The 14,617-nt window shown below is 37.6% G+C and overlaps 1 protein-coding gene across 5 annotated transcripts in view; it reads right to left on the bottom strand.

The window, feature by feature from the left end:
• Positions 1-14,617, bottom strand: part of WDR20 (WD repeat domain 20) — a 45,142-nt gene that overhangs the window by 15,523 nt on the left and 15,002 nt on the right. For all 5 annotated transcript variants that reach the window (XR_015804241.1, XR_015804242.1, XM_088166267.1 and 2 more), the window contains exon 2: positions 2,122-2,304. Coding sequence is in view for 3 of the 5 variants with exons in the window: in XM_088166267.1 (XP_088022393.1) it covers positions 2,122-2,304 (183 nt within the window). In the remaining 2 variants the exon portion in view is untranslated. The remainder of the gene's footprint in view (positions 1-2,121; positions 2,305-14,617) is intronic.

Here is a 14,617-nt window from a genome sequence, read left to right as displayed (position 1 = left end):
GATTTATTTCATGTATCATATATATTCTGATTGCTCCACCACAGCTGATAGTCAAAGCAGAGATTTGGGCTACCTGAAGCACCAAATTACTCACAGGATAGGTGGTGAATTCTATTACCTCTAGCGTAAGCTGGATCTGTAGAACAATGTTAACTCTCATTCAGACTACCTCATGCCTATGGTTATTCCTAAAGTCAAAATATACTCAAAACCCAATAGGCACCTTCATCTTGAAGCAAATGAACTGGTTCAAACATCAGTGCTCACTTTGAAAGGGGCTTTAAATACAAGCCAGAACTTACAAACACATCTAGGGCAAACTCCAATACTGTAATTGACAGAATAAAATATTATTTAACTTTTAAAAGTTGGTTGCAGATAAGGTCAGCGTAGGAAATAAGAATTTGTCATTTAACTGTAGACTACTGTGTGTGTAGTTTTGGTAGCACTGAGCAAATCCTTACATTAGCTTGGTAGAAGAGAGATAATCTCATTTAAATTTCCACCAAACTGTCAAAAGGCGTATTTCCATCACACTGTAGTGATCTACCTATAGCACAGACAGAAAGCAATACTGGCTGATGGAAGTGGCTTCAGTGCTTCCAGCAGTTGGGAATACCACAGGAACTATTCACCAGCAACACAGCTTTGCACTGTAGTCACCAGACAGTAAACACCATCAATGCCTGGGAATGTGCACTGGGCCTTGATATAAGTTTTCCACCAGAAGTTTTTCCTCAAAGCAACTATAGCTTAGCTACAGGAGTGGGAACTATTCTGTGATATGAAACCAGCTGTTTAGAGTATGTCTGCTACCCTTCTTAATACTTACAGTATTATTGTACAAGAATAAATAAGACACTTTTTCAGGGAGGATGGGTGGGGGTGGTAGGACTATGCTAAAATTAACATTTCAACTACTTATACAGAGGTTTCTACCAACAGACTAAAGGTTCATTAAAAGATTCTCCAGTACTATTTTCCAGTCAACACAAGCAGAGACAGAGCAGTTGGGACAAGGCCAGGTAGGAAGAAAAACGCCCCTCTTCTGATCTACATGCAGCTACTTTTAGAAAGCTGAGGAGGAATTAGATCTAATTATAAAACATCCCCAGTGAGAACAATACTTCAATCTTCTTTGCACAAGGAAGGAGCAAAGCAACACATCTCTCTGAGGCGGGAAAGGTATAATTTGAAAGCTGAGCAAAGCTTAACTTCATCTGTAAAGTTCTAACCTAGATTTGAAATTTCAAAAAAGAAAAGAAAAACAAGAGACCTGCAAACCTCTCTGCAGAGCTGGATTAAAACAAAAAAGGAGCAAGAGAACAATCCCCAAAATAAAATCACCTCCCCCCTAAACCACCCAAATTCACACAGCTTATCCTCTGCAGAAAATGTGTCACAAGTCATCCCAGTTACCAGATTTCTTTCCTTATTAGCATCTGGACACTTAGCCTCTAAGAATGTCAATGCTACCAGATCCTCAGAGCCAGTGGCCCTGTAATTTTGCATTAGTGCTCCTCATAGTACTCCTTTATCTTTCCTTACTGCACAGCAGCAGAAAAAGCAGATGGAGAGTTTCTCTCTGAACATCACATAAAGACCTCAAACGCTCAGCATTTCTGTGCACTCAGCTTTATGTCCCATATCCAAGCAAGTCTTTAGGAACACTTGATATAGGCAGTTTCTGCTGTAACGTCCTGAACATAAAAATTTGTATTTTTAACTTATTTAATATTTTTACTATAATATATGAGTTAAATAACAGCTTAAAATTTTCTTCTTCATTGGCAACCAGAAGCCTCAGAAACAACTGAATTCAGAGCACACGCAGCAACATTTATTTCCATCTGTAAACTGTCCTCAACTCTAGTAACAGTATTATCCAAACTAGAAAATCCTTATTTTTAATCTTAAACCCCACAAGATGCCTTTATCTTTTCACGATGAATAACACTTTTATGTAAGTACTCCAAGCCAGTGGAACAGCTGAAAAACAAAGGCAGTGACTGAACAATAAGCTACGCAGGCAAGTGGAGCTATATCTACTGAACTTTGAAAATCTAGGAACTTCAATATCACAAACACATTGCATGCAACAATATTAAGATTTCTACTTACTTCCTCATTAAATAATTTGCTAGTTTCTTTTTTAATAGGGTCTATAAGTTGGACCTGGCCTGCAGAGAAGCCCACTAGAAGTGACACACTTTCTGCTGTGGCTGTTAAGTGATTGAAGTCATGGCATGTAGGCTGTGTTCCTTTGTATATCCTTTTGTCTATTGGTTTACTCAAGTCCGCAGCCTGCAAAGAGAACAAACAGAATTCAGACAGTTTATCACAATATGTGCACATAACCACATCTATTTAAAAATAATGTTTATACCACACAACAATTTATGCAGTCACAAAGCCTTACTTTAAAAAGCAGCTCTGCATTTATGAGACATCCAAGAGCTTATCAAAATGTTTCTTTATATTATGCAAGGATACAAACTACAGCTGCCCTTGCCTTTGCACTTACAGCACATGACAAACGAGTGACAACCACTCAGGAGCATGAAGGCTCCTGTGAGTTCTCAAGACACCAGAAGGCTTCTCCTGCCCAGAGACAGAGACAAGATACCTTCTACTTTTCTAGTAGCACTTTCTCAGTATTGAGTACAACAAATTTTGCATTAAAAATACCATATTCTCAATCACACAGTTCTTGAACTATAAGTCTATCCTTTAACAAGTAACAGGCAAACAAATGATACTGTTCTCCATAATCACAAAAAATGATCAACCAGCTCCAAAGAGAACATTTTCTAGGAACAGTGACTCAAGATACTGATACTTCGATTATAAAATACATTTTACACCACTGAGCTACAAAGTAATTTGCTTCTGAAAACAAAATTCAAATATAGCTCAGACAAAGTAAGTGCTAACAAAACTGAGGAATTTCAATATAAACAAATTAAGATCTAGCACTAAGTGTCAGAAGAATCAAAAGGAACAGAAAAGCAATTTAAAATGCTCCCTCACTTGTGTCACCCGTGTTTATCCCTGTATCACTTCTGAACAGACAAATAAATCTTTCATCATCCAGAGATTAAACCCTACACATTTAATATGCAAGATCATTCATCAGGTTCAACCTTGTTTTTTAACCTCCCTATTTACTAGGTTCAGAGTCTGTAATTAGAAAGCTACAGATACTCAACAATATTTCAAGCCTCAGATGTAGCTGTGATTTGGGGCTCAGCTTCTAATTTTGATATATACTTTTTCAGTATATTTAGTCAGAGGAAATCACGCCAGCAATAAAAGAGAAAGTAAACAAGCTTCACATAAAATAGAATTGCTCCAGACCATTAAACCTTGGAGGACAAGGTCTGAAAAGCAAGAGATCTTTGGTATTCATAGAGCTACACAGAGAGAAACTAGACCTGTCAGTAGGGAAAAATCCTAACCAGCTACACAGGTGAGCTATTTCCAAAGGCAAATTTAACTACAGGATATGCATGACAAGCATTTACACACAACAATATTAAAGCTGCACTTATGTTTTGCAGCATATATTATAAACCAGTTTAATCAGGTGTACCATCTCCTGATTAAAAACTCCAAAATGAGATGATGTATTACAATTTCTGAACTCAGCAGACTAAAACGTTACTCCCCAGAGTCCAGAGATCCATTATAAGCCAAAAGAGAATATTACCAACACCTCTTCAAGGAGAAATTAAATAGAATACTAGTTCTACTGGGAGATGACAGGATAATGTGCATGCACAGAGCTGATGTAAATCTGTGATTTGAAGCTGAAAGATCAAATCCTAAAGGCCTTGCAGTTATGTCTTAGACTGTGTAGCTTTCCCTTGTCCTGTATCACTACAAACAAGTGATGTCAAGAGAGAACTCTCAGAACTGAGGCAGCATTTCTGTCTGGAAGAGGACAAACGCATAGCCATTCCTCAAATAAATGCAGAATTAAAGAAAACTCATGAGACTCTAAGTTCTCTCCTCTGGACAGAAGTTGCAGCAGGACTCAATGCCTAAGAATGAAGATCCATTCTAAAGTAAACACAGCTTGCTCTGAATCATACTGAATGACCAGAGAACCACAGACTCTCCGAGCCAGCAGAGGATACAGCATCGCCACCTTCTTCTGAATCCTCACTGTCCCTTTAAGCAGCAAAGAACCAATAGCTGGCTTTGTTCAAATTACATCTTGCTCTTTTGTCTGGGTGAGGTTTTACATCACGAGCTTTTGTTTTTGTTGTCCAACAACTTTGGTGTGACTGAAGTTCCCTGTCTCATGAAACTGTGTGGTAATAGACAAGCAACACATGAAATTCTGATAAATTAAATCTAAGCACTTCACTGTGCTTATTCTAGCTGTTCTCTGGGAACCAGATGGCAGTGAGAATCTGTGTGAACTTAAGTATAAATAAACTAATTCAACCCAGAATTAACCAGGCTTCTACTGACAGCAATGCCCTGCCTTTTGTTTACATTCAGCTACTGCTTTCAGTTACAGCTCAGTTGTCTCACTGAGAGAAGTCAAATCTTCAAGCACTAAAGTACTGCTTTGGTCTCTTAACTGAAAGAGAGTAGAATCAATGGGCACAGGAACTAGGAGACATTTTCTTTATTTTTGCATGAAGGTTGCTATAGAATTTTGCTAAGAACAAGGAAAGTGCTTACTCATAAAATTCAATCACACCTGGGACTCTGCATTTCAGTAGCTCACCACTAAGCCCCATTTGCTATTTTGTGAAAGATGTGATTCTCAGAGAAAAGCTTTTACATGAGATCTGTGTCCATTAGAAACTATCAAATCCTAGGATCTGACACTCTTTACTGAACAAAGTGATATGAACAGCCCCCCACTTAGAACTGGTGATGTGCTTTCAAAAAACCCAGAAAAAATTTGGGATGAAGTGTTGCCAGGAGGGGAGGTTAAAAGCACAGGAACAGACACCCTCACCACAGCAGCTGGCAGCAAGCTATTTGCACACTTCTTGTCCCAATGCCTTTAAAGTTTTCTTCTGAAAAACACTCAGCACTATTCCAGCCTGTCCACTCTGAAAAACTTCCTCAATTGTGGATGGTTCATGATGAGATCAACACTTCCAGCAGTCACAACTGAAAGCAGAATGGCATCAACAGCTTCCAAGTCCTACCTCTGAACAGATTAAAATTCCACCTTAAGAGAGCCTCACACTTGCTCACAGAAGAAAAACTGAACGTTTAGGTTTGTGAATTAATTCATACTCGATGAATTGATACAGCTAATGATGAACTCATACTCTAGAAATATAAGATGAACCATGTAACTGTTTGGGGGACTTCCTCATTTAGTCTCATTTAGTTAACTCTCACAGCACACTGTTTTAGCAAAATTACTCCCACTCTGATGAGGAGGGAGGGAGGAAAAAAAATAATCTAACAGTCTAAAAGTAGCCCATTCACCCTGGACTCATGACTTCCAGTAGAAGGGCAGTCAAATGGAACATATTAATCACAGCTTTAACTACATAAACATTAAGAAAAAATGGCAGGAAAAAAACAACAAAAAACAATTTCCTTAGTCTGAAGCAAATATTTAAGTATTCAGATTCTCATGTCTGAAATGTCTGATTAGGATGGGCATCAATAACCTTGATTCTGTAGCTGTACGTAATGCTAAAGTCAAAGCCAAAGATTAATATCTATCCAAGATTTATTTTATTGATCCAAGACTTAGAGCTTTCATAATAAGATTGCCTAAACAGTGAATCACATTATTCTAAGTCAGTATTTAATCACACTCCTTGACAGATGTTATTTCTTCCTATATATTTTCCTCTCCTCGCTTTCTGCAAATTTTATTTGAATGAAATGTGTCATACATGTTACAATTCTTCCCAAGCTGAAAACGTTGCAAAATATTAAATACTTTACTAATGTATTATTTATTAATTTATTTTATTAAATTATATGTAATTTTATTGTTTATTTAATATATTTATTATTGTATTCATCAAAAGGCTTCCATTAGATACTTAATAGTATTTAATACTACATTTGCCAGGAGACTGGCTTTCAATGGTCATAGCTGTAAGTGAGATTGAGACAGAATAGTGAAGCATTTAATAAAAATTTTACTGCCAAAAAATCCTCATATGAAAATCTCTCTTGTCGAGAGAATTAATTGATCTTGAACAGCAGATTACAGATTGGCCATGTATGTACAGCTCTAGTGCACAATATAAGAGAAGACACACAGAACTAAGACAATGCACTTTTGAAAACAATTTTCTCAGTATTTCTGGAGCTTGGAATTCATAACTGATTACCTGTAACTTGCTATCTCTTCCACACTGTGCTGTCCAGGGATTTAAGGGTTCCTGGTCTAAAAACAGAACAATTTGAGAAAGCTGTGCTTATTATAATGCTGAGAAATCAACTCTTAGAATTCTTACTAAATGAGTTTCTTTGAACTTCTCAGATGCTCTTTAAAACTTAGCTGAAAAAAGAGGCAAGGCAACCCTTGCTGGAGCTTGATTTACAGAATCACCTGTGAACAGGACAGAACCCTCCCAGACTCTCTCCCTACATTAGCAAGGACCGGGAAAACTAAACTTGTTTATGCTTCCTCCATGTCTGTGCTGGTCTCCTCCTTCCTGCAGAGCTAGCTGAAGGACAGAAAGCTGAGGCACACAAGAAAGAGGAGTTATCACAGGCACTCTTGCAGAACTTTCTGGCCAACTCCGTGCCTTATTTCTGTACACAAGTTCCTGACAGAAATACCAGCGTCAATACTTCACACTGGGCATCTCTCTACTTTATTACCACAGGAGTGGATTTCCAGATTCTTTTGTTTTATAATCCAAATACAGATCACTTAATATTAGCAACAGAGTAATTTGTAGTTACATCACTGTTATTTCAAGCTGATCTGATCTCACAGCTGACCCTGCTTGGGGCATGTAGACTGGAGACTCTCAGAGGTTCCTTCCAACCTGAATAGCCCTGGAATCCTAATCTTAGAATCAACGAAAGCAGCAGCAACAGGGCCACTCCCAGTTATTTAACAGGTCTGGGTTGCATCTTAAAGGAACTTCAGGAAGCAAAAACCACCAGGAACAAGTTGGTTGTCTTTCCCTATAAAGACCACTGATGTAAAGCAAAAGTTCTGCTTAGTTTATATAAAATACACAACAAAGTCCAGGCAACACTTCCTGCAAGTACAAAGCCCTAAGAAAACACTCTTCAGTGCAGCTGACAGTGCCACAGCCTGTCAGTAGCAAACCGGCTGCTACAAACAAAACTGCATGTAAGCTGACAGACTGCTGATTTGGCTTTCTCGATAGAAAGTTTAAAGTCTGGTAAGAATTCACATCATCCCTTCAGATCCACAAACCTTTCAGGTAGTGTACAGGTCAATACATGTTCACTTCAGAAGTCCCCCAAAAAACTTAAAATAGTTTAAAAGCGTCTCAGCTTTCACTTAGAAACCAAAAATGAAGAAAGAAAACAAAGGTAAAAATTCTCATTAAGATTCAATAAAAAGCCAGTAGACAATCATAATTTGTAAAGTTGCCCTTTTTATAGCCACAATAGGTTTCTTAAATATAAGGATAATTTCTTAAATAAATGAGAGCTGCTTTTTCCATACCTGACTGATGTGCTTAGTCTCAAGGGTTGCATAATAGGTGTTGTGTGTGCACACAGAGTAGTTTTAAATGTTTCCTGAGCCTTGCAAAGCCATTAATGCTAAGGAAATTTTAGGTCTTTATATTGCATTCAATGTACCTGCTTTAAATTAAAGTCACATTTCTAAACTTCAGTAAAAATATTATTTTTACTTTTGCATTTAAAATTCGGCTGATCTTTCAACTCCATGAACTGAAGCATCAATAGCTTGCCACTCACAATACAGTTCCTCATAAATGGGTTCCTGTATCTTTGCAGAAGGTTTTTTATAAGTTACAAAGCACTTGATTAAATGCTGAACAGGAACACTTAAGGCATGTGACAGTTTCTAGGAGACTCTGTAAGAACAGCTCTGCTAGTAAAACAAGGACACCAAGTAATTTTATTTAACCTAATTTTTTTCAAGTATTCCACACAATTCATCCATAACAAAGTCTTAAAGATCGATTTTGTGCAAAGCCGCTTGCAAATTTGGGAAGCTACTTGATGTTTTTCTCCCTTCTAGATTTAATTCCCGCTTGAGGCCATACAAGACTTACATGACTTTTGAAAGGAGAAAGACATTACTTAACAAGATTTAAGCATTTATTCATACAGCAGACAACTATGACCACCTACACTTAGAAAAAAGCTCTAGACCAGATAACTGGACATAAATCCATATTTAGGTAGAGATCAGTGCAGTTTTCTGAAGGATTCAATAAAATAATCATATTCTGTTTGCAGAAGAATTACTCTAAGCACTCAAACAGAGCAAAGAGCACGCACTGGTTTGAAATAAATCTATGTTATATTAACTGAACCGATGGTTATATAATTGGCAAGATCAAGAAAGTAGATGTGAACACCATAAAGAACGCATATAAAGGACTGATTGATTTACAGCTTATCGTAACAATGTTAACTTCATTTTAATAAGGCCATAAGCCAAAACGTTTCTGTGGTTACAGTATAGATCAGCACATTCTTTTGGAAGTTGTCTAAGGTGAAAGCACCAGGCTACCAATAACCCTAGAAAAAGTAGATATTTTTATTTTTAAAGAGTGTTCAAAACCTCAGAACAGTAGATTAAAAAAAAAAAATTGTTTGCAAGTCCCCATTCATTTCACAGGTGTATACAGCATCAACTTCCTCTTTGTTTGTAAGACTGAGCAAAGGGCACTAAAACAGTACAGGAATATTAACAAATTTGAACTACTGCAGGCCAGAGAGTCTAACAGAAATTGAGACGAGGTTTTGAATTCCTCCACACAAAAATCCCTCTGTCTTCTGAGCACAGAATGCTGCTGCTGCCTCCACCTGTCATAACCCAAGAGAGGTCTGAAGTCCCTGAAACTGTTCCTTTAGAAACTTAAAGCATCTTCAATTCAAGGTCTTACTCACTTGGTAAAATTTTCACCCATGCTGATATTGCTTCTTTAGAGTGGAAGACCAAAACCCACGACTTGTGACTGTGCTGCTCAAGAACCAGGTCAGACCCAAATTGCTCTAACGAACTGACCATAACACAGCTCTCCAGAGCACGTCCTGGTCAGTCCCGACAAGGTCTGAGAGCTTAGCATCTCCAAAAGAAACCCAACAGCCTGCCCACTCCACAGAGCTGACCAGAAGCACTTCAAGCAACTCCAGCAATCTTCAGCTGCACTGTAATCAAACCACTAAAGCTTCAGGCCAAGTGACAGGACACTAACTTTTCAAAAGATGTTTGTTTCTCCATACTTAAAGTCAATTTTTTATTACACCTGCAGAAGAAAATCTGCTCCCTTTGCTCACTAAAAGCACTTGAATCACACACTTTGCACAACACTGCTTTACTATAAGACAAAAATATATGAGCATATGAGCTTTAACTTGCGCTCAAGCCTCTAAACAATCCCGCAGAAACCCATGCTGAAGAAAAGCTAACAAACAAGGTATTCCACAGCTCCTTTTGCAAAGTTCCCTTCATTGTGGGTGCCAGTTAATGACATGATCAACTCAGATAAAAAAATGAGATTATGACTCCAGTGTTAAGCGTTTGGTCACACTAAATCTGTAAACAGGCTAGTTAAACTCAAACAACTCTGAACAAAGGCACTGTATCATACATTCCCAACAGACATGAACTGAATTAGATGTTCTATTTTGGTTTAAGCAATTACTTGCCTTTTTTTAATAGGAAGAAGGGAGAAGAAGCTCTGATATCAGCATTATTGTCTCTTTGCAGTGCCTGGTCTGCAGAACTTTGGCTCTACTGTAACTCAGCCTGCTGGATAAAAACCTCTCCAGCAGAACCCTGATTCAGAATCACGTATGTTGTGCATGTGATGCAGACACCTTCCTCCTCTTCTCCCCCTACTCAGCTCTTTTTAAGAACATATGTAAGAAAGAGATCTCACTGTGCAGTTTTAAGTTCAAAATAATGATCTCTCAGGGCTATTTATAAACCATGGGTGACAGGTCACATTTTTACACTGGCCTCCTCCTTGGCTTAACAATTAGGACATAGATTTAACAAATCATAGCACATACATACTTCATAATCATGGACTCCAAACTGGACTTTTTTGCCAGGACTTTTTACTCCAGTACCATTTCTTCAACAGTGGGCAGATACATGTTCCAGAAGTTAACTCACGAAGTCAGCTGCATTAATGGATTATTGTCCATCCTAGATTTCTTTCATTAAGCTATTTAAATTGCAAATATGGAAGTTTAATAACCCTTATAGGATTTTTTTTTTGCATTAACCACTGCACAGAATTGAAAAAATTGCCAGATTTTAACTCCCATTTCCTGTTCATTTTTCACTTATATTACAGAAGCAAGGTACCCTGATGAGTTAATATGTGGAAAAAAGTGTCAGTTCTGAATTTTGTTCCCCTATGATTTTACTGAACATCTTGTTTCCAAGAAGGGACAATGATGTCTAACAGTCCATATACACAGCACTTACACTGATTACTAGAATAAGGAATCCTGTCCTCAGTATTTACACAAAAGTTTTCAGATGTCACCATTTTCACCACTTCTCTGAATATCTCTGTAATAATACACTTTTATAGACCTGAAAGAAGAGATGCACCTTCTGATTTATACAATGCTGTATGATTTACTCAATTCTTGTTTCTAATATTCTTCTCCATTCCACTTCTTAAAGAAAGAAATATTTATTAGAACTCAAGTACTAATCAGTTAAGGCAATCACAAATATCAACCCTCTCTTTTTGTGTAGTGGCTCCAAACTGACTCAAGTATTTTCCTCCACTGTGTGACACCGAGAGATTAGTGGGAACACATACTGCTGCTCATTCCTGTAGCATAACTGCATCTCCCAAGTTTCTTATAGTTGCCTCTTGCCAGTTGGTCAATCAGCCTGTCTTCAACTTCTGCTGCTCTGCCCCTTTTAACTTTTTTTCCTGAAGTTACAGATATACCACATAACCATAAATTACAGTATGTTAAACTTAGTGAGATGAAACACTTTCTTTACTGTGACTAATCAGTGGTGCAATTCTTTTCCTGTGGCCTCTAAATTCTTACTTTCCTTTGAGTTAGGCCCTAGTATAATCTTCCCGATGTTTTCATGTTCCATTTTTTTTTAATTAAAAACTGCTCACTAAGTCCTTTTTAAAGAGGTCAGCAAAGAGCAGACTAACCTGTAATTCAATATAACAGTTATTGTTCACAACAAGAACTCCTGAACACTATTTCATAAACTGTTTGTTCCATCACCTCCAACATTTCATGTCCCAGTAACACACTTCCCAGTTATAACAACAGCAAGCCTCCCTTCCCAGGAGACCATGTGTTATAAAGACAGAGGCAAATTCATCAGTTTCTCAATAATAACCTAAACTGCTTTCCCTGAGCCTCCAACTGCCTGCCATAATCTCCAATCCATGTTATGCAATGCATAAAGTGATGAGGTAGTCACATGTTAGGGTAGGCAATGCCCAACTCCAGCTCTAACCTCGATCTTCAGGAAATCTTTAAAAGTAGCACTTCCTCAAGCCACAGATTGGCTTTCTGTGTAACAGCTTCCCGCTAGGGAACGAGACTTTGGAGAAGATACATGGAAATATACATACTAATTTACATCCAGAAAGAGAAAAATAACTGCATGATTTGCATGTGACCACACCTATGGAAAACTGTACAGCAAGTCACATGCAAAAGGGTCAGGTTTTACCACAACAGCCCGACAGGACTACAATACCAAATACTATGTTCACAGTAAGCTGATTACACAGGGAAGTCTATCAAACTGAAAATCACCCAATTAAAATACTCACATAAAGATCTTGGTTACAGGTAGCAAGCCTTAAGACAAACAACTGTGGGGAAGTGGATTTTAAATATGGCAAGATCTTTAATATACACAAGTAATTAAAGGATATATATGCAATCGGCAACATAGAAAAACCATTAATGCACAGAGATGGTATCTATACACACACATCATACATATGTGATCTAACATACACATAATCACTAACAGACAAATTTTAGAGAGACAAGACTGAGTCATCTGTGAAACAAGGCATGGCACACTGAAAATATGTCAACCTTGATTACAGTACTTAAGCAATTCAATTCCTCTGTCTCCAAGAGGCTACTCTATTCACTCAATGCCCTTACAGTTAGAGGGTAAGCTAACAAAGAATCTCACTCTTCCCTGCCTGTGAATATTGCCTCCTTTGTGCAAAACTCTGGACTGGTAATTAAGACTTGCTTAATAAAATAGGATTTTAAAACCATATTCTTTGGGAAACAGACTCTAATAAATTATAAACAAGTGTATTTGCTCTCCAAAGTGATTATTTCAGTTTACAAGTTTTCTTTTGTGTATCTTAGTTTCCAAACTTTGGCATGAATTTCCTACTGTGTTTGCCATGGCAACTAAGCAGCCTGAGCCTCTACTTGAAATTCCGTTTAACTGTTTAGCATTGCATATTGATCAAGATACATTAACATCCTACAGTACTCCGAAGAGTGAAGCAGCCATTCTCATACTGGAGAACCACCTTATATCACAAACCTCAAAGGATTTTTGCTGTTGTTTAAATTGGCAGGGTAGCAGGGAAACTTCTTTGCCAAAGATGTACATACAAAACTACCAAATAAAGAGAATGCACTCAGATGTGAGCAAAGGAGTATATTCAATTTATAAGGAGCTACATTAGAACAGTAGTCTCTATCTGACAATATCTTCTACCCTGTGAAAGAAGAGTTTGCATTCATGTCAGAAAGGAGAATTTGCTCCAGGAGTACATTTGAATGAGAAAGACTGTTTCTGCATTAAAGCTTGTTCCCGTGGTGGAAAGCTGTTCTGTCCCAGTGCAAGAGGGGCCAGGTAACTCCCTAACTTGAAGCTCCAGCATTAACAGTAGCAGGACAAAGCCAAAGCACAACTGCTTGCTTCTTTTAGTTTCCATTTTGAAGAAAGGTCTTTCTTCAAACATTTCTCTCAAACACAGGACCATGAGAAAACATCTGCTTTAAGCACACAGAATCTTTTCCAAATACCTCAGTATAATAAAAGTTTATATAAAGTGAGTACAAAACAAATTAGGAAAACCTGAAAAAAAACAGGCTTACTGCTCGCCTTTTTCAGTCTCACTACACCATATGATTTAAAAAAAAAAAAAAAAAAAAAAAAAAAAAGGGCTGGCTGGTCACTAGTTAAGAAAATCTCATCCTTTTCTCTGCTCATGGTTTAAGACAGGATTAAATAGTTCTGACCTTCAATGCCTGCTGTATAAATGGAGATTTAGAATACAGAAAACCACCTGCAAGAATACAGAGAATACAAAATCCCTTCCTAAAGCTTCCCCACAAAACTACTGAGATACTCTAGCATCGATTTAGTTACCATTAAACACCTCCTGCTCTTTCCATGATATCTGCCAAATGAGCTGTACATCCATTTTTTCACTGACCACTACTGCCTCCAGCTCCTCAGTCTCTTACAGTCCTCTCCTCTCCTGATCTAAAAGCCAGTAAGTTGGCCTCTCTAGGTACCACACAGAGAGTTGGATTTGTAGCACTAAAAATAAATTGCCTTCACTCTGTTCATCTGGCTCAGCCCTAAGAAGCTTCTGGAGCAAATATTCTGCCTCTTGTTAAAACCTATTCTGTACTTCCCTTAGGGTCTGCAGCCTATCACATCACAGTATTTTCATTCTGCAGTCCAGCTATTAGTAATTACAGCAGGGCTGGTCAAAAGGCAGGATCCTTCTAAATTAATAGTAAATTTTGCATGATTGGGATTTGTGGGAGATCTGTCTCCCACAAATGTAATGTCTGATATACCCAGGGAAGGTTTTGTATTATTTATTCTCTCTCTTCTTTCCTCTCTTTGTCCTTTTAGTGTGACAAAAAGGATATTTAGTAACTGCTTTGCTCAGGAAATTAAAATCACACATTTCTTTCTCCAGTTTTACATTAGACACTATCCTCTTTTAGTAGCAGGAGCTAAAAATCATCTTCAACACAAGCAACCAGAATTTCATACAATATTAAAGCCAGCTTCTCAATGCCTAGTACAATGGCACTAAACACATTCTTTACTTCTATTGGTAAACCTCATTTCATACATCTTTGAATTGCATTTATGTCCTCCAGCCTTCAACAGCTGTATCACAAGCTGGTTCAGCTTGTAATCAACACTACACTCTGTTTATCATCTTTTCAAAGTTTTATTGCTGAAGCAAAATTTCCCTATAGATTTTTTCCATGAATTTTCCCTTCATCTATGGTTGAGGTATCAGCTTGTTTCTCCTTATAAAGTAACTCTGATTATGAACAGTGATGTATCTCAAAGTTATTACGAACAGCATGCATGTGCTCTTTTTTCTCTGTATAAGCTTCATCAATTGAATTATTTCCAAAATCTTTCCTAGAAGACCTCAACTTGAAAGTCTCTTCCCAATAGTCGTGTCAGACA

Source organism: Sturnus vulgaris, chromosome 6 (genome assembly GCF_052056855.1).
Source record: "Sturnus vulgaris isolate bStuVul1 chromosome 6, bStuVul1.hap1, whole genome shotgun sequence".
NCBI classification, from domain to species: Eukaryota; Metazoa; Chordata; class Aves; order Passeriformes; family Sturnidae; genus Sturnus; species Sturnus vulgaris.
This window is presented reverse-complemented; position numbering and strand designations above follow the sequence as displayed.